Source organism: Sturnus vulgaris, chromosome 1 (genome assembly GCF_052056855.1).
Source record: "Sturnus vulgaris isolate bStuVul1 chromosome 1, bStuVul1.hap1, whole genome shotgun sequence".
Taxonomy (NCBI): domain Eukaryota; kingdom Metazoa; phylum Chordata; class Aves; order Passeriformes; family Sturnidae; genus Sturnus; species Sturnus vulgaris.
The window spans coordinates 99,759,968-99,780,361 of record NC_142243.1 but is presented as its reverse complement, the minus strand read 5'-3'; the positions used below and the strand labels follow the sequence as shown (position 1 = coordinate 99,780,361).

General features: G+C 32.9%; 1 protein-coding gene across 3 annotated transcripts in view; it reads right to left on the bottom strand.

Moving 5' to 3' along the window:
- NETO1 (neuropilin and tolloid like 1) overlaps positions 1-20,394 on the bottom strand; it is a 79,218-nt gene that overhangs the window by 52,814 nt on the left and 6,010 nt on the right. For all 3 annotated transcript variants that reach the window (XM_088172545.1, XM_014870935.2, XM_088172543.1), the window contains exon 4: positions 12,306-12,554. In XM_088172545.1, the coding sequence (XP_088028671.1) occupies positions 12,306-12,554 (249 nt within the window). The remainder of the gene's footprint in view (positions 1-12,305; positions 12,555-20,394) is intronic.

Here is a 20,394-nt window from a genome sequence, read left to right as displayed (position 1 = left end):
TAGAAATCTTCAGGATCAAAGGGAAAAAAATCTAGGTTTTCATCCCCACTGCAAATTGAATGTTCTCTTTCTAAAGGAAAAAATTAGAAAAACTATATAGCATATATCAAAGGAAAAGTGAAATGCATTTTTTGGAACCAATTGTCACCTCCAATTGTAATTATATATGCCCACCACAGACACTTTCAGTGAGCAAGGAGGGGAATTATAAAAGCCACACAGCTCAGTAAGTTGCTGAAGAAAGCATATTAACACCAAATCCCAAAAACAACTGCGGGAAAAGTAAGTCTTCTGTCCTGTAATTTTGGAATTCATAGCAGTATAAATTTCAGTGACACCAGACCTTTCATTCTTCTGCTACTCTTATGAGGTTTTCTGGCTAGAAACTGTCCTTTCAGGGAGCACTGAGCTGTTGACCTCAGCAGTTTCCCCAAATGTACAGAATGAGCAGATGTGTTTTTAAGAACTTTAGCTGCAGAGTATATTGGGGAGTGTCTTTGCAGACATTCTAACACTTTTGCTTCTTCATCTCTTCAACTGCATAGGGCAGCAGCTCTCTCTGAGGAAGTGGTTCAGAAAGAATATAGCTCTGTGTTAAACTGTGAATTCCCTACATAAATTACTCACTTAAATTACCCATAAACATACATTTTATATTTTATTATACAAGGTTAATATTCAGATATTTAAAGGATATAAATAATACATTGGAAGTAAGCAATAATCATTCCCCCTTTTCCAATATTACGAAATTCAGCTTCCCCTGAGATTATGGGAGGAAAACTTTCAGACAATTTTTGGTTAATGTAGGCTTTACAGAAAAGCTTTTTTGTCTTACAGTTAATTTGCTTCCTGTTGGTTATAACTTCATGAGACTGACATCACTTTTGTTCGAATTGATAATTTTTCTCCAATTTCATGCTATTAAAAGTTCCAGAGAAAGTTCAAATCACACTTAATTCCTTATACTGACCTAGAGTAGATATAAACTGTAGTATAAACTTGATAGAAACAAGATGGAGATCAGCTGGGACTTCTATTATTTTGATTAGAAATGTCCTACTGTATGCTTTACTATGTAAACCAAGCAGAATTCATACGAACTCTAGCCCCAAAAATTTCCCCTGAAATTAATGAATAAAGATTGTTTCTCATAAACAACACTAACATATGCTTTACTGCACACCTGTATGAAAAAAACAACTTGAAAATAAATTCTAAAACAGGGGATATTGTCTTTAATATTTTTTTCTTTTAACAACATTCTTCTGATGGATCCTCAGTCCTCTCTAAGTAGCATTTATGCCACATGCTCTGTGTTCACAAAATGACCTCAAACTGGTTTGTCATGAACATGACAAAGAAGTGAGTCTGTGCTAAGTGGAGATTTGGAACCTAGAATTTGAGTAGAGTTACATGTATGTCTCTAAAACTCTTTTGCCTCTGACTTTTCCTTATCCCAGAAACTCCAGATTCTGCTATCCCTAAACAGTGATTATATTATGTATAGATTAGTAAATTTTTGATTCTATTATAACTTTAGATTTTAGGTTTAAAAATTATAGTTTATTTGCAATTTAACTGATTTATATTTTTTCCTCCTCTGTTCAATATCTACTGGTCTGAAGCAGTAATTTTCTTTTCACTGGATTTACTCATAATTTTAATATTGATTCTAAAAGAAGCAGGTTTAGGCCCACAATCTGAGCTGAATTTAGCAATTGATTGAGTCCTACACTAACTGGCTGGCTCAGCCTAATACAGAGGAAAAATACTGATCTTCTGCATCACATTCATGACAAAGACATTGTGATTCATTGAATTACAATTTAAAAAAGCAGTGTTCATAAGTCCTTATGTCTACTTTATACAATACCCGATATTGCTATGTAAGTGCCTGAAGAGACGAGGAAAAGAACAGCAAAGTGAGTACTGATTAGAGATTGTCTAGTTCTACCATTGATGTGGTAATATTTAGAAAGAATGAGGTCTCAGAAGAGTTTTGACTTGCAGCAAAAGCAGGTCAAAACATGATGGCCAGTCACAGCTCTCAGGATTGTTAAGTAGGGGTCAGCAGCTTAACCAACAAGTAGACAATAATTAAATTTCATTTGACCAGATCAAGTTTTTAAGTGCCAAACAGCAGGATTTTTCCTAGCTTGATTTTAAAAAGTCATTTAAAGTTCTAGAGATAAAAAGAAAAAAAAAAAAGCCAGTCAAATATAAATGAAACCTTTCATTCATGTAAAAGTACTTGGTAAATCATTGATCTATATTTATATTGAAATATCACTGGTATGCAATATTCTAGAATACAAATAACTATATTATTGCTAAAAATTATTTGTGTGGAGGATGCACATAATATTACAGAGATTCAAACTACCAAAATTTGATTTTTAAAATCCTAGGCCAGTATGTCATTTGTTAAAAAAAAAAAAATTATAAGATTATTTTGTAGAATTTCAGAATGGAATTCATAGTTAATATAAGTTAATAACCAACTGTCTAACCCATATAATGAAATCAACATTTTGGAATAAAATATTTTTAGGAAGTATCTTCTGCATTCTCTTTTAATAAAAATTTTCACATAGACTTGAGAAATGAACTACAGGAAAAGAAAAAAAAAAGGAAAAATACTCCAAAAGAAAACAAGAGGAGTATAATACAATCGTTTGTTAACCCACATACTGCAACCAGCAGATTTGATCACATTGTCTCTTGAGCTTCAACTATCAGATAACATCTGGCAGATGATGTATGTAAGTCCTGTTACACAACATCTTCTGGCTTCTCAGTGTCATCTAGGGGACTGATATGTGACTAGAATAACACATTTCACACTGCCTGCTTCTGTCATGCTAGTACAAAATTTTAACAATGGATGTGTCACAAAACCCAGTTTATTTAATTCTAAATTCTCAAAAAATATTTCTCAATTATATTTTTACTACCTTATTCATGACACAAGCAAACTTTCTTAATAGAAATTGCTGGATATTACATGGACTTTTGGTATCCAAGTACTCAAATAAACTTTTTGCATCACTAATTTGTAATGACCTCTGGAGCAATATTTTTGAAGTGTTGATCAAAAGTATTGCTTAATTATTTTCACAATTTTACAGTGAATTTATCCCTTTCAATGGCATTCACAATTGTTTATTACGTCTCATACCCTGTATATTAAAAACCAAAAATTGATTGGAAGTACATTTTACAATGTGTATTCCAAAACATTTTTTTTCTCATTGAAGTTAAAACCTCTTCTAGAAACCTATTTGAGGAAACTGCAATGTCAAGCATTCATCTCCCTAGTGAATTGCAGACTATGCTGTGATAAGCAATGTGCATTTGAAATAATCAAAAAGATTTTTCAGAGAAAGATTATAATTATTAATATTAATTATTATTATTATATATAATTTTGTCCTTCCAAAAACTATTAATAGGTGTTACTCCATTTTTATTTTAAATAAAGACCCTTTGACAATGGATGCACAAACAGAATCTGTAGAGAGAATGTGGTAAAAATGCGCTGGAAATTTCTTTTATGTTTCAAATTTTAAATCCAAGGAGTGGAACCAGCACTCACTGCAAATGATTGCAGAACCTGTATCACTTCATTTTACAACTTGTAAATCTGATTGACCAACTGAGTTGAACCAAAAAAGCTTATCTGAATTAATTATGCTCTGAGAAGAAGATGATTGAAGAAAATAATTTCATTTCAGACAATTCCAGGGTAGGGGTTTTTTTTAGGGGCAAAGGTATCTAGAGGAGAAATAGCACAGGAAGACATAAAAATCATTTATCATGGTTTTCTAACTCCAAAAAAAATCTCACCTTACTGTAACAGAATATTAAAAAAAGAAAAAAAAAAGGAGAGAGTAAGTTGAACCTATTTAAGACTATATTTGTTCGATATTGATCAAATGGACAAATGACAAATTGATATAGGTCTACGAAATAATTTATGTGAAGGTAGAAAACTAGTTTTAGTTCATTAAAGGAGTTGAAGAAACAGTAGTTTTTCTCTCCAAAACTAACAGATATTTAATTTTTACTTAGTTCCATAGATAGAAAGGTAGAGGACAGTTTTTAAACACACTTACTTTTAAGTAAGTACTCGAGCCTAGAGATTGCCTGGATTTAGGCACATGCTTAGATGTAGGCTTCCTGAAATTCTTTGCTAAATTGAAACTAGATTTAGTGGCTTGTCAGTGCAGCATTTGAGTATAGTAAGCTTAAGCAACTGTCCTTTGGAATTATCCTTGGGCATATCAGAAAGTAATTTCAGAGATTTTTGATGGATTACAGTGTTAAATTATAGTAGCTGTTATTCTTGGCCTTAGGGCCTTTATGAAATGAACAGGTTTTGCAGAGAAAAAGATAAAGACACTTAGCATTTGGATTTGTCACAATAAAAAAACACGTGCAAAATGAAAATATGTACACATTGAACATAAATTGAACAAAAAAAAAGACTTGTTGATTTTCCCAAACAAAATATAGGAATATCTCTAGCTAATGTCAATTAATAGTATAAGGAAAAAAATCCTCGTTTAACCTACTCAGCATTCAAAAATATTAAACAATGAGTAGTGACTCTTGCACGAACCCAATTATATTGAAAATTGAATCCTTTTAAAATAGGACTTCTAAAAAATTAACTTTTCACTGCCTCAATTTGTCATGATCATTTTTAGGACAACACACCTTGCTGTATAGATGTCATCAGTCAATGTTTTGAGAGGAGGTTTTTTTGTATCTCCTTAGTGTATGTATAATATAAAAGTACATATGGTAAAAGGAAGCTTTCAGAAGCTTAAGATAGGCTATAATTGCACAGAGAGAGAGAAAGTGAAGAAAAAGGAAGAAGCAAATCCGACTGTCAGGGTGTTCATAAGCTTGATTCACAGTCTTGATTATCCAGGAGTTTTATGTCTAGCAGTAGATATATTGGCCAGATTTAGCCACAGACATGACAGACACCTACTTCTCACAGAAATCATTGTATAATCTGTTTCTCACATGAAAAAGACTTTACATGATAGTATTCCCCTACCCCACGGCAGCAGCATGATATTAAAGATTTCAGGCTCTTCTGTATCTTAGCACATAATAGGAGAAAAAAAAGATGGATCAAAGGCATAGCTGCTCTATTGGGCAACCTAACTTTATTTACAAAATATTGAAAACAAAATTTGTGTCAGAGTTGAATGAAGCATGATCTTATTTTTAGACCTGACCATCAAAGAAGCTCAAGTGTGATATCTGAAATGAAAGTATTACTTGCATTACTTGCATCACTCAACAAGACAGTAAACAAATCAAGATAGGTCTCAGCCATCAATATGGCAAAAGATATAATAAGATGACAACAAATACCTACTAGAACTACAAATATGCAAATAATATTCAATAACATTCACCTCATTGCTAGTAAGAAAAAGATAATCTCTGGATTCACCTCTTTACAAAAATATGAATACTGTCCTTAGAAAATGAACTAATGCTAGACAATATATGAGTGCACATAACAAATGGTGATAGAGGATTTACTTCTTATCTGACACATTTCATCATTTACTAAACATTGTATACTGCAACGATATTAATTTCTAAAAACAGAAACATGATTCAGTTTTACAAAGACTTAAGTTTGCAAAGCTACTAATTATTGGGCAAGAACCTTGTTTATTAGTTACAGAGAAGTGAGTGACTTCTGACAACAGTTTGTATATATTTCTTACAGGAGAATTAGCTAGAAGCACTATAAAAAGACTAAAAAAACCTGTTAAGGAAAGGTAAATGTCTCAATAAAGATCATTATTTATTGCTGTTAGAATTGAGAGATGCTTTATTAGACAACAACAAAACTAATCTACTATCATAGTTACTTGAACCAATGCAAAAAGATGACTGAAAAGAAATTATATAAAACTGGGTTTTACCTAACATAACTGGCAGCTAAAGAATCAAACCTGTTGCAACTGAATGGCTACACTAAAAAATAGTTTTTCTGCTTAACAGATGGGACACACTCAGACTGATTAGACAAAAGCACTGGGGCGATTGCTAAGATTTATTTGCTATACCAGTAATACTTTATAAACCTGTAGACACAATGCTTAAAGATGAAAATTGAACAGCTTAAGAAAAGCATTAATAAAGAAAAAGAACTGATTCAGCAGAATCTCTCCAAATATTTCCAGATATTTCCAAGGTCCCTAAGAGAAACTATTACAGGCAACAACAGAATTGTCAGGCTGAGACCACAACACAACCACCTAGGAGTGGGATGCCACCTAGCAGCCCAATATGAGCTATCAGAAAATCTGCCAGATGAGAAAATCAGAAGACCTGGAAAACCTTTGAAGAGTAATCAAAAACTCCTTATTCACTACATATGAGATAAGAAGTTTCCAGTTTTTCCCCTGAAGAAGAAAGTGCTATAATGTATGAATGAGAACTACCAAGGAATATATCAACAGGTTTTGGAGGTGTTGTTCCAAATGTGGGTAGTGAAAATTCTCATTGCAAATAAGTTGTTTTTAAACACTTGTGAAAGACAACTACCCAGGCTTTCTGTTCTGCACAAATTCCATAATATCCTCCCCAATCTGCCATTTCCAAGTGCTTCACAAACATTACAGAGAAATCAAGAATTAATAAGGAAAACAAATGTCCAGGGCCCACTGAGGTTATTTCCTCGTTTTATAAGGGTTTAAAGCAAAGGGGTAAGCACTTTATAGCAGACCTAAGGTTAAGCTAACTCAGCATAGTATTTACATAAAGTCAAAAGTTTATCCTTAGGGAAAAGAGGATAAGAAAAAGACCATATTTAAGGAAAATCCTCTGCTGCTTCTAAGATTTAGATTTAATTGTTTTGTAACAAGTAATAATATAAACTATACAATGACAACGATATTGTAAAAATGAAGCTTAATTTAAAAATATTGGTTTTATAGGACTAATTTTTAATGTACAGGCTTCCTAAAGATCCCTCACAGGTGCTCCAAAAACATCAACTTTTTGTCAGAGAAATGAGACTCCTCTGAAAAGAATATTTATTATTGCAACATCAAAGTTACTGGTGAGGTCACCTACAAATGAAGAAAGGTATTTCTTGTGAAGGTGGAATAGAATTATTGTGCTGCTGTGGAATATCCTAGTAAACCTTCTCTAGAAGTCTGTGTCCAGCTTATTATGGAATGCATACATTTATGGAAGGGATTTTTGTAGAGAACAGGGCGTACTGATGGCAGGGGAAGCAGTAAGCATTCCTAGTTAAGTTGTCATTTTTCTTTACTCCTGTGCCAGAAATACTTAAAACTGTATCTTGTATTTCTTTTGCTCTTGTTTTTACATCAAAGTTTAATGGAATAGGAACTTAAGTGTGCAACTTCCTTCTGTTGGTAATATGATACTCCCACCACGTAGGGATTTCTAAACGAGGAAGTTCTGTATTTGCCTTTTGAGTATTGTTTAAAGAAACATATAACTATGGGATGACAAGACATAATATAGGATCTGAGAACCCCATGAGACCTTTTAAATACTCATTTGCTCCACATAAGGAATTATTTTTCATTTGAAATTTAATATAAATCCATGATCATGATTTTCAATGTAATGTATCATCCTACTTGAGAGAAATTCCTTTCCTCTCCCAAGACCAGATGCCCAAATGCCTTGTAAACAGCAATGAAGTGCCTGACTTTTATGAAGTGTACTCGTATGAACACAATAAAAGTTCAGAACTCCAGGAAGCTGCTTATAGCAATTTGAAGTGCTAGAGGGGTTATATCTCAATAAATAAAGCAGATTCACACTTTCTGGGGTTTTTTTACATCACGTGGTTCTGCTTCAAAAATTTAAATGAAGTCGTAATGAGTAATTGCTCATACTTCCAAACCAGCTGTGATCCCAAAGGAAAAACATTGTCTTGTTCAAAGTTGAATGGCTATGGCATTGTTTGTTGCTTCTCAAAACAATTGAATTTCAAGTTGCTAAAAAGTGATTGTCATTGCTGATACTAAATTAGAAGTAAACACATGGATATTCAGCTATCCCAGACATCTGGGAAATATACCTTGCTTAAATAAATTCAAGGCAGAACATGGACATTAGATGACAAAATTATTTGATAATATTTTATCTAAATTTTTAGAATTGTGATTGAACTTAATAAATTCACATTAGATTTTTCATGAGTTCTAAAATATGCAAATTCCCCAACAAGGAAGAATTTGGGTGGTTTTTTTTTTTTTTTTCCTCAAGATAGGTGATGCAATTATTTTATTACTCTGATATTCACTGTAATGGGAATGTAAAAGTACTGTTACTCCGGTTAGAAAGTATTTCATATTCCACTTTTTGGGATACAAGAATATAAATCTTTTTTTCTCTTTCCATTATCAGGCAGTTGAATAGAAAACATTACTGACTGACGTTTATATTAATGAGGCTAAATAAAAACACAGATGGCTTCTACTAAGTGAAGGAACTGAAAGTAATGATGTGCTATCTTAAGCCACTGTCCTGCAAAATCAGGGACCAGGATAAACAGAAATCTGATTATTCAAGCTGAGCAAGAAAGCTCAGATAAACACAGCCTCTCTCTGCCTGAATCCTTGTCTGTACTAAAAAAAAAAAAAAAAATACTCTTTTTAAAGAAGAGTTGTCAATAATTTGAAGTAGTAATTGAATTTTTCTACACAAAACAGTGATTCAACACCACTGTGGAAGACAATCTTGCGACAAAACTTTTTAAGAAAAATGAGTGTAATAGACTGAGTCAAAAGACTAGAGCTGTGAAACGAAATTTCCAGTGTAGGCCTTTCAGTGGTCAAAGAATTACAAAATAAGAGCAAAAATGAATTATCCTTTGACTTGTGTCATGAGTTTTTCCCTAGCCAATCAAAATTGTATTCAAAATTAACCAGAGGAACCTGAAAATATTGTAGCCTGATATATATTTCTCTCATACATCAGATTCCCTTAAAAAGAAACAGCCCAACCAAAATGTTTGTATACATTTCTGAAGACTCAATACGTTCAAATATTTCTGTTTTGAAATGAACACAGTTGATCAGAATTTTAAAATAAAAAATAAAATTAAAATAGTATATAAAAAGTAAAGAAGCTTTCATTTGTTTATAAACTCTCATGTATGCAAAACGGATGAAAATTTACATCAAAATGCATCTGGTTATTACTGATATTAGCTGTAATAATGCCAAAGATTAATACTTTCTCCTTTAGCTCAGAGTTTTGTTATTGAAAATAGTCTATTATACCATACATACAACTTCATTCCTCCATGTGTCACTTAACACTATGATTTAGAAATGTCAAAAACGTAAGCCTAATTTATCCTCTTAATAAGGAACTTTTCTTGCAAAATTTTCAGTAGCCTTACCAGCTTCTGGGTGTGTTCATGTTGGTTTTGTGTGTAGTTCTAATTTTGTTGTTAAAGTTTATTTTTCTGCAAGATCTCACCTTTTAGAGTACTAAAAAAAAAACCTCTGAAAAAAGGTTTATCTAAAAGGAAAAGAATGCAAGGCAAAAGAGTTACATTTGTTCTGAAACCACAGTCTCTACTGGACTTTTGCCTTGGTGGATGGATTTCCAACCATTTCAATATCAAGGAGTCAAAGAAATTATTGAACAGAAGAGTTGTAGTAATTGCAAATTATTAGTGTATCCCTTAGGATTTTTCTATATAATTTATTTTTATAGGACTTAGTCTAAACTAGATTTAAAATGCCTTAGGTGCAGGACTCTTTCCATTTGCACAGACTAATAGATCTTTATTGCAGCATTTTTCATGATACCCTAATTAATCTTTTTTTCAACTTCATCCAGTTAGCTGTTTTTGTACGCCCTGAAGACATAGTAAACAATTTCTTTCCCTATTTCTCCAGGTACCATTCAAATAACAATAAACAGTTGCAGCTTCAATTTAGTCAAATTTACTTTTTTTTTTTTTTAAAGTCTTCGCGCACACCCACACATTTAACATCGCATCTCTTTATCCTCCATTAAGATGTCAAATGCAAAAGAGGCAGATGAGAGACACGTCACGGGTAGGTGGGGACCCTCAAAGACGGCTGATACTTGAGAAATAGCTGTGTAGCACTTGTTTCTGGATGAAGAAAGCCTCCTCTGCAGGTTGTATTTACGAAGAGTGTCCTGCTTTTGACAAGTGAGATGAGTGGCAACAAAAACTGCATCTCTCTTGAACATTCAGCTACTTGAGACAGCAATAGTTTTCAAATGAGTCTTTGCTTTGGATCATTTTCTTCAAGTTCTTTAAAGAGAAGTTAATCATAAATTTTCTTCAGATCTCTTCACTGTTCATAATTTAATTTTCTAAGTTCTGACTACCTAAGCTGGTTCTAGGGGGTTTAGGTGATAATTTCTGTACTGGAGTCCACTCTATGCTACTCTGTTATATTCTGGAGTGGAGTCCTTTCTGTGTAACTCTCCTACACATCACCCTGTTTTATGAGTTGGCAGGAACACCTCCCAGTGCACACATATGGACAATAGATCTCAAAATGTCATGCCTTGTCCATGTATGCATAATAAAAGACTGTCCAAGTATTAAGGTGGAATTTGAAGTGCTTCCTCTTCATGGTGATCAAGGAGGCAGCAGTGCTGTTTTGCACTTATCAGATTCATCATGTTGTCATTTTGTCCAATATTCCTAGAGACTTCCTACTACTTGCAAAGCTTCCATTGAAACGTGTGAAGGGGAAGAAAAGAATTAAACAAGGAAGAAAAAAGATATAGCTATTCCATCTGAAGTCTAGAATAATTTATGCTGCTTTACCAATTTCACCGGCATTGATCTTTATGTAGAAATTCTCCTTACATCAGTAGAAAAGGAATGAGGGTAAAATATGATCCATGAAACTGTCTTTTACTTGAGAGTTTTTTTAGATTAAGTTGTAGATTACGCTATGAATATCTTTTCAACTATAATGCAACTAGGAAAAAAAAGGTAAACAAATCTAAAGCAAAGAATTTATGGCACAGGGTGAGGAAATGGCAAAACCCTACAGACCCATGGTAAATGAGAGATAAAAATTTAACTCACGTTTCAGAGTGTATATGCATGGTTATAACAAAATTTTGTTCATTGTCTTTGAATTTACAACAGATACATATATCTGGCTACCAGATAATTTGCTACAGAACTTCTCTCTTCTGTTCTGTTTGAGCCTTCTATTTACGTTTAGCCACTGCAAAACAGTAACCTTGACTTGAAAGAAAACTTAACTATGCTGGTTAGTTTTATAAGTATTTTCCTTGAATTATTGAAAGAAAATCAGAACAAAGAACAACATAGAACATGTAGACCTGCCATCTTCTATGATGCTACTGAAATGATTAAGGAAGAATTTTTGGTCTGCTAATTTTAAGCAGTATGCTAGAGAACATTGTTCAACCTAATACAACAATTTAGCTGAAAAAAATAGTGACATAATTGCAAAATTAGATAATAATTACAGTGCTTTAGAGTGAGCTATATTAAAGCATGACTCATCATTCAATACATAAGAAGTCACAGATCTACGTCACATCCAGCAGTGCAGTTGCAGTGCAGTAAAGTGGAGATGCAGCCAAAGAACAAATTTAAAATCAGCAATCTTTTCTTAATAAGTGAGGGAGCAGGGGAGTTGATGGAAAGTATGGCTATGATTTTACTTTAATGAATTAAACAGTAACAAGAAATACTTGTACAATTGCAATTAAGATTTACATTCTTTTTAGAAAAATATTTAATATGTGTTACAATTTGAACTTCACACATCCTCTGGTAAAACTTGTAATAGTTTTCTTTATTGAGGAAGGAGAACAATTCCACTCCTCAGCTAGGGAAATGATTGCTGAAGTAGAAAAGCAATGATGGAATTTTCTGAGATAATTGCATTTTTTTATTAGAATACTTTATCAATGATCTTTTTGAAAGAAAAGCTGTACAGTGTAACAGCCAAGCATAAAACATTACACTTCCCATGAAACATTTTGAATGACCTTCTGTAATAGCACTCACTTGAAAATAATACTTTTAAAAACTGCAGAATCTGAAAATCTTTCCTTTGAATGAGCCTTACTTGTTACACAAAAGATACATATGACTTTTATCAATTTCCTATCTATTAATACTTTCCTTGACAATAAACTAAGTCCCAGCTAAAGATATTACTCTTTAGCAGGATTATACATCATTAGAAAAGTTACAATGATAACCTTTTACTATTAAAAATGTGATGGTGTGTACTTACCAGGTGTAAAATTATACCGAGCAGAAAACCCAATAGATTCCAGTTCAGCATCAGCAAAAAATTTAATCCACAGGAATCTACCACTGGATTTTATCATAGGTGGATTTTGCTGTCCACAGAAACGTCCAAGGATTGGGGAAAAGCCAAAAGGTCCATCTCGTACTTCAATGTGGTCAAATTTACACTCCCAAGAAGGCTCTATGGAATATTTTTCATCAAAATGTAGCTCAATGCATTGTCTAGGAGCAGCTAGAGACAAAAAAAAAATTATCTTATTATTTTCTAACCCAAGACCCTTCAAAACTAAAGCAAAACTGAACAAAATAAAATATATCAATTTTGTGTGCATCTTAAAATTTTGTTTAAAAACTTGTTTAAAAATTCGTACATCTGTATTTTTTATAGATTTCACACTGTCAGGTTATTTGTCTATTGTTCTCCTTCCAGCAAGGTACTCTTGACAGCAGTACTTAGTAAAGCTAAGAGAGATATTTGTGATGAACAGAAAAATATAGACAGGAACAATTTCTTCAAGCAGAAAATGTTTCTAAGAAACTTATATTTTTAGAAAAATATTTTTTTTTTCTTATATTTGGGGGAGACGTGTAAATCAGAATATTTTTTTATACCTAGTACTGACAATGATGAAGAAAAGGCTAATCAGACAGTTCATGTTCCTATATGCATTGCAGTCAATGACAAACTGGAGTGTAATTGCTCATACTCAGAATTACTTCTCATTGGAAACATTACAAATGCAGTGAATTCTCACTTAAGAAAGAACTAGATAAGGGTGATAATTGAAGAGCAAATGCTATACTGAAAATCTTGAAGGAGCTTCATGTGGCCACCTAATTAGACATTTTTAAAAAATTCTATCTTTGATGATAAGTACTAAGTTTAGAGACAGTTGGAACGATCTCTAAAACAAATATTTCCTGGCATCTTCTATATAAAGCAAAAAAAGTAACTGGTAGAAATATACTATTTTCTTAAAAGGAGGAAAAAAATCATGGTTTGATTAATATATTTTATCAGAGGCAACCTCCTAGAATTGCACTGTTTTCTATGCTTAATCCTGACTATAGGAAAAAGCGTGTGCCTTCCGTGTGTGGAGCATGGTGCATTGGAGCTTTTTTGCTGACAAAGCCTTCTGCTAAGACAAGGATTTGTTGTGTCATTGCCCACTGTGACTCCCTTGGGATCATGTCCTGCACTTTACACGTATCAAAAGTGGTTTGTATTACCATGAGCTTTGCCAGAGTTACCATTCTTTTCACATGAAAATATGCAAGATCAAACTCCATGCTGAGTTATAAGCACGGAAACTGCTTAGCAGGGAAACTGCTGAACTCCAGGAGTCAGTGTCTCTACATTTCTTTCCTCAAGAGTAATAAGAAAACTGTCAGTGCAACCAGAACAAATATCTTTTTTGGATCCTGAAACTTTTAAAATGAAGCTTTTGGTATGAACTCTTTACTCACATAAGAAGAGAGAAAATTATTTAAAATTGACTGAGTAAGAAGATATCAGGTAAATTTTGAAATCTTTACATAAGAGCACATAGTCAGATCATTTTTACAACTGTTTCATGTAAATAAATACAGTCTCATTTTATAAGAAGCATTTAGGATGTAAGTTAATAAAACACCTTATTCAAAAACAAAGATTATTTTAACAGCTTTACTTACAATGTTAATATAATTAGATGACTGATATTTATTATAACATTTAATTTAACATAAAAAAGAAACCTTTTCTACTGTTCTCAATTTGAAGAAATTCAGGGAAATACTATTGACTTACCATTATTTCTACCAATTTACAGGAAATTTGTGGTCTTTATGCCCATACAAATTCAATAGCAAAAACAAAACTCTGTTTTTTACATAAAATGGCACCAAATTCACAGACTATGGAAAAGAGACCACTCTGAAAGCACAAAAAAAATTTTACAAAAGTAAAGTCAGATAGTAAAGCTTGTAAAGGAGATCTTAATGATGTTATCTTTTCTGAGGTTTGAATATTAAAGTAAATCTTTTTAGATTATAGTAAAAGATTAAATACCTGGAAGACATCATCAATTAATTTTATTCAGATGTTTATCCTTGAATTTGCACTTTTTAAAAAAATATTGATTTAAACTCAACTAAGCAATACTAGGACAGAAGAGAGCAATGAACGACTTTCAACTTGGTATTATGTTATGGATGCTCTTATTCCATTTAAGGAGATTTGTTGAGAACTGTTCATTGTTTGTCTAAGGACTGCAGAGTCAGGTATCAGAAACTCTATCCTGACAACACTTTAGATAATCTTAAGAAGGCTCATCATGGCTTGAAAATCGTACATATTCATGACTCCAATGTTATACTATTAACCTGCCTAGAGCTTTATTATTATGTTTTAATCTCACAGACTAGATATGAAGATCGATTCTCCCACTACTGTTAGTGACAGACAGCAGCATAGTACAGTGTATGGCTGCTGTGCTTCACACAGCCACAAAGTGATTGGTTCAAAATAGGCTTATGCCATTATCATAGCATATTTATCCCTTAAAAACTTTCATTTCTGCTGCCTTATTTCCTACCAAGAAGAGGACTACAAGTGGTGGCCTATAGTTAAATCCTTAACAGGTCTTTGTATCCAAGACTCATGTAACATGTAAAAAATGGCCATGAGGCCCCCTCAGAGTTCAGTCATTTGACATGATTTTTGGTGTTGAAAAGGAGGCCTAGAGCCAGCTATATTCTTGGTATAGGAGGCTCTAAAGTAAAAGGAAAGATTGTGGATAAATGAAAATCAGGCCTACAGAGTTACTAAGGAGAGCTATTGACAGGGTGAATGCATGACCTGAGAAAAAGCAAAATTTCCACAACAATAATCTCCATGTGGCTTTCTGAATCTCACATTGCCAATCAGTTTTGTGACCAAAATATTCCTACAGTTCACACTATTCTGCTTTTATTTTCTTTTTCAACAAAGTCAGGATGAGGCTTTTCCTAGTGAAGCTCAGATCTTGCTAGAGGATCAGAGAGAATCGCATCAGCTCAAGGAGAGCTCAAGGGTTTCCACTTTTCCCTAAAGGTCCCATGAGTAGAGGCTACTTCACTTTAAGAATGGAGCATTGAATATTAGCAAGCCTTGTCCATTGGAGATAAAAGAAGGCTGGGGATTGAGTTTGAGGGCTGGGCCACTGCCCTTTCACACTCCTGAATGTGAAGTCATGTTCTGGCTTCATTTTGGCCATGCCACCAGGAACACTTCATATTTCTGTCACTGCATGTAACTCCAGGGTGCAACACATGCATACATGACATTTTCATCAGGTGCTTTTAAATGCATCCCTGTTTTTCGTCTTGTGCTTCCTATTTAGTTAATGGTTAAACGTTTTGTTTGCAATAATCTACATAAGACACAAAATTAATCAAAACTTCCTAGATATGACCATAAGGACTGAAAACACATAATTCAAATTCTCAACTTTAAGTTCCTTTCAGCAAAAATGTTATAATTTCACACGTATGCTCTGACTTTAATAAGGGGTTTCTTTGCTAAGCACAAGATAGAACAAGCAGCTATTGTTTAAATATACATCTTGTGCCACTGTTTTTGCAACAAAATGTGTGTAAATGAGGCCAGAGTAAAACTTACAGAAATAAACTGGGAACAAGTCCAGAATAGTCACTAATAATAGTGTGTGTGTACCTACAGAAAAATAAAACAGAAAATCCAGAATATGCAAATCTTCCAGACTGGATTGACATCTGGCCATCTAATCAGAACAGGAGGGATGGAGTGGTTATTTCTGTTATCCTAATTAACAGGTAAGCCCATTCACATCTTCAGAACTTCTTCTGTAGCTAAGATGTCAGGAAAAGTTGTCAGCTCCAAATCAAATACATTGACTAATATATTGTCTAACAAAATTACTTGTTTCAAATCTCACAACTTCCAAATTTAACTTCCAAATATTTTTCTTCAAAAAATGTTTAGTACCATGGAATGGCCTCCTTAATGCTTGCATGTTTTGTCATATTTTTCATTTAATTATCTTACACAAGTGCAGGCTTGAGATTTTACATCCAATGAAAAAAAAAAAAAGAGTCATTGGGTTCCAGCTTGCAGTAGAACAGTTGCAGCAAAACTATAAAATTAAGGTTTTAATTCTGGTCAGTCTCTAAGTCTGTGTAGTGACAGCTGAAGTTAAGTGAAAAAATCTGTTTCAATTTGCCACACTGCATGGAAATGAGAAACAACTCAACACCTCCTGCCATCTCTACGAGCTGTTACCCTACTTATAGTTTCAATAATCCTCATTCCTTCTGGTTATACTGCTATTATCGATAAGAAAACCATATTTATCTTCCTGTGAAAAGAGGGTTCTTTCATAGTTTTGGTGAACATTTTTTGAGCACAAAAATCACTGTGAAATAAAAAAGGACTTTGAGCAGAGGCTTTTCATTAATTTTTCAATTGTTATGACAATTTTCTAGCACCTGTGAAATATAATGAAAGAGTTTAATGGTCCTTTGTGAGAACATGAGACTTTTAAGAGCAATATCTCTGTATGTTCACAAACATATAAAGTGGAAGGTATATTTAATATCTCCGTAAAGCAATTGTAATCTATAACTATGCTTATAAATAAGCATTTAATTAATAAAAGCAGAAGAGTGGCGAAAATGTTGCAGGTATTTCACTTGCAGGATTGTTAAACCAATTCTCAAGTTATAGTGTGTATAGTATGACCATCCCACTCCCCAAATACTTTAATACAAATAAAAGCCTTTGCTCCTACAAAATCTCCTGTGCAAGTTTCCTTTTGTAGCACACATGCCAAATGTTCTGCAGTCTGGCAAAGGCTATTGCTGTCACTGCTGTGATTGTTCTGGGCAGCTGTGAATTTTGTCAGGTTAGAATCATGAATATGCAAAATAAGGGTGAAATTTGGCCAATTTTTCTCTGCTCATTTTCCATGTTATCTGTATGCCAAATATGATTGAAAGAAAAGGAAAGAAAAAACAAAAAACCAAACAAACAATCCAAAAAAAACCCAAAAAACAAACCCAACAAACAAAAAGAACAAATTCTCATTGCATTTTGAAAGGCAGATGGGATTCTGTGATTCATCAGAAGTTCCCAGGGGAGTTATATCCCTCTTCTCCAAGCCTCACTTGTGACACTCCTCTATAGCATAACTATTTTCATACAGAGTACATGATTTCTAGATGACTTAAAGGTTTTCTTTTAGAAAGGCATTCAACCTGAACTTTAAAATTCCTAGTTGTCTCAGGAATTTGTTATCATTATTACTAAAACAGAATTTAAAAGGAAAAAAAAAAGGCAGAATGATCTCTGAAACTTCCAACTGTTTGATTTGCTTATGTCTTTGACTGCTATGATAGAAGCATCTGCAGTCAGAAATCCCCTTCTCTTTCAGAAATTCACAGTCTATGATCATGGCAACTTTTGCCAGCTCCTTTACTTCACCAAAGTAATTTTGACATGATAAAAGACTTGTATACATATAAGTAGAGCTACAATGTGGAGGGGAAAAAAAATAGATGAAATTCGCTGTTTACAAGCTGGAGTCCTCAATAAAGACCCCTAAAGTCACTAGGAATTGTGTTTTAATTTGCCCTAAGACTATTTTTAATAGCAAATAAATGAAAGAATGAATGTAAGCAGCCAGGAAAGAGTCTAGTGATTCATATATGCATTTATACTCACATCATAGAGATTTCAGTATGGTATATACAGTCCTGCTAGGCTGAACTCTCTGGGACATACAGCAGGGAGATAGTGATGGGAGGAAGATATTATAGACCATATCAACAGTCCCTCTAGTTTTGGCACTTGGTATTCAAAAGGATTCAGAAGCTGTTCAAGCATACTGAGATTTCAATAATAAATATAGAAATAAAATGCATGTAGAGATGTTTCTGTCTTACTCTAAAATATTTATTACCTCGATTAGTCAGGATTATGCACAATTTCTGTTGCATGTTATCTGATTTCAAAGACATTGCTATTAGTATTTTTTTTTTAAATCCTTTAATATCCATGTCTTATGACAATGAGTATCACAGAATATAAAAGATTTGGAGAAAAGTTGATACTTGCTAGACTTCTTTATAATTTTCTGTCATTTTATATGTTGCAAAAAGAATAAATATGAACAAATAATTTATTCTAATTACAAAAAAGTTTTTTTCAACCTCCAGTAGTTCTTTTTGCCTTTTTTAAAGTCTTCCACATTTTAAAATATTATTGCTCAGATATATTTCTATATCTCTGTTTATTTTTGTGACTTTTCCATACAGACATGACTATTTTTGATTTTTTTAGAAGAGAGAAATAGATACGGGGAGATCATAGCTGAAAATGATGTGCAATGTCTATGGTTCATTGTGGGGTTTAAATGACTAGCTGCAATCCAAAGTTGGATTGCAAAAGTTGGTTGGATGGGAAGAAGAACTTTAAAAAGATTGTGTTCATCTGGATTTTACGAGATTGAATTTTCCAATAAATTATAACAAGATGTCTGCTGAGTTTTCTCTTTTCCCTATACATTGCTCTAAACTTGTCACCTTCGTCATAGAAGTTGGTTGATTAAATCTTTCCTTCTTAAATTATTCTTAAGCATTTCCATTTGTAGGTATTTTAAATCACATTATTTCAACTATGTATTTTGCATCTTTCAGCATATTGACTATATTTTTATAAGTACTTAATCACTATAATAAAGATAAAAATCTTTAAAATATTGGACTTTCAAGCACTTTCTTATTGTGAGAAAGAATATCTCATGACCTGAGGTATAGGTCTATATTTTACAAAAATTCTAGGTTATTTTGTACACCATTTTACTTTAATGATAAAACATCCTGTGTTTCTGATCTTTGAAGATAAAACAAGCTTGCTTCTTCCCAGTATCACAGCAGTGTTAGATAATTTGATCAATATATGCAAAAAGACCCGGATCTAGCAACATGCAGTTTGAACCTATACATTTATCTTTTTTTTATATATATATATATTTTAAACCAATTACTAAACTATAACAGAATTTAAATATTTACCACGTCTGCTAAAATTTCAGACATATGCAAAGACAGACTAGCATAAATTTTATTTTAAGAATTTGTTTGGCTACATTATTTATAATCACTTCTTCTGACTTCAATCAAGTTATCTAGCACCAAAGTGGAATTCAGTCATTTTTCTGTGACTTTTGACTTTCTAAAAGTACATAATGTGTGTGGGTCTAGAACAGCTAATTCAATTTAAATCAGCTATATGTCTTTGGAAATATATCTTGGTACTACCTGCATCGTTCGTAACATAATTATTTAGTAATTCGTCACTCCATCATTAATTAATTAATAATTCTTTAAACGAAGCATAGATAGAAGCCATCACTGTTTAATTCTACATGTATTCACAACTCATGAATGAAACTTTTTGATTCCAGGAACTTACTGTACAGCACCTGATTCATCTTTTCTGAGCTTTGACAGGATTTAATCTCTATTACTTTCCACAAATTCATTATTAGAACAATCTCTCCATCACCCATTGCACTGAGACTAATGAAAAGAAACCACATAATTTGTTTGTAATACTCCTTTAGCCTTTCCTACATCACTTCCCTGCCTACAATTGTATGCTCTTTAAAAACTAAGTTTTAGAGCTGTTTTGTGCTAATGTTTATTCTTTTCTAGTTTTATTTTGTAGGTTGGGTTTTTTCCTTTTCATTTCTTATGAACAACTGGATGGAAAATAATTTTAACATTCGCTATATAGATATTTTCTGTATGACTTTTACTGCACTCTGCTTAGCTAAACTTGTCATCCCTGGTTCAGTTATGGTAAGTTCAAAATGTCTGCATAAAAGTCAAAAGCATTTTTGTTTCCCTTGTTCACTTTTACTACCCATTTTAAAATATATTTTCTTCTGTCACATTACAGCATTTTAGGTTCTATTGATTTTCTAAATATCCTGAAATAAATGGTACTGTTTATTACTGAGTCGTGTATACTTACCACCTTAACTAATTTATGAGTCACATCAAGGTAGATA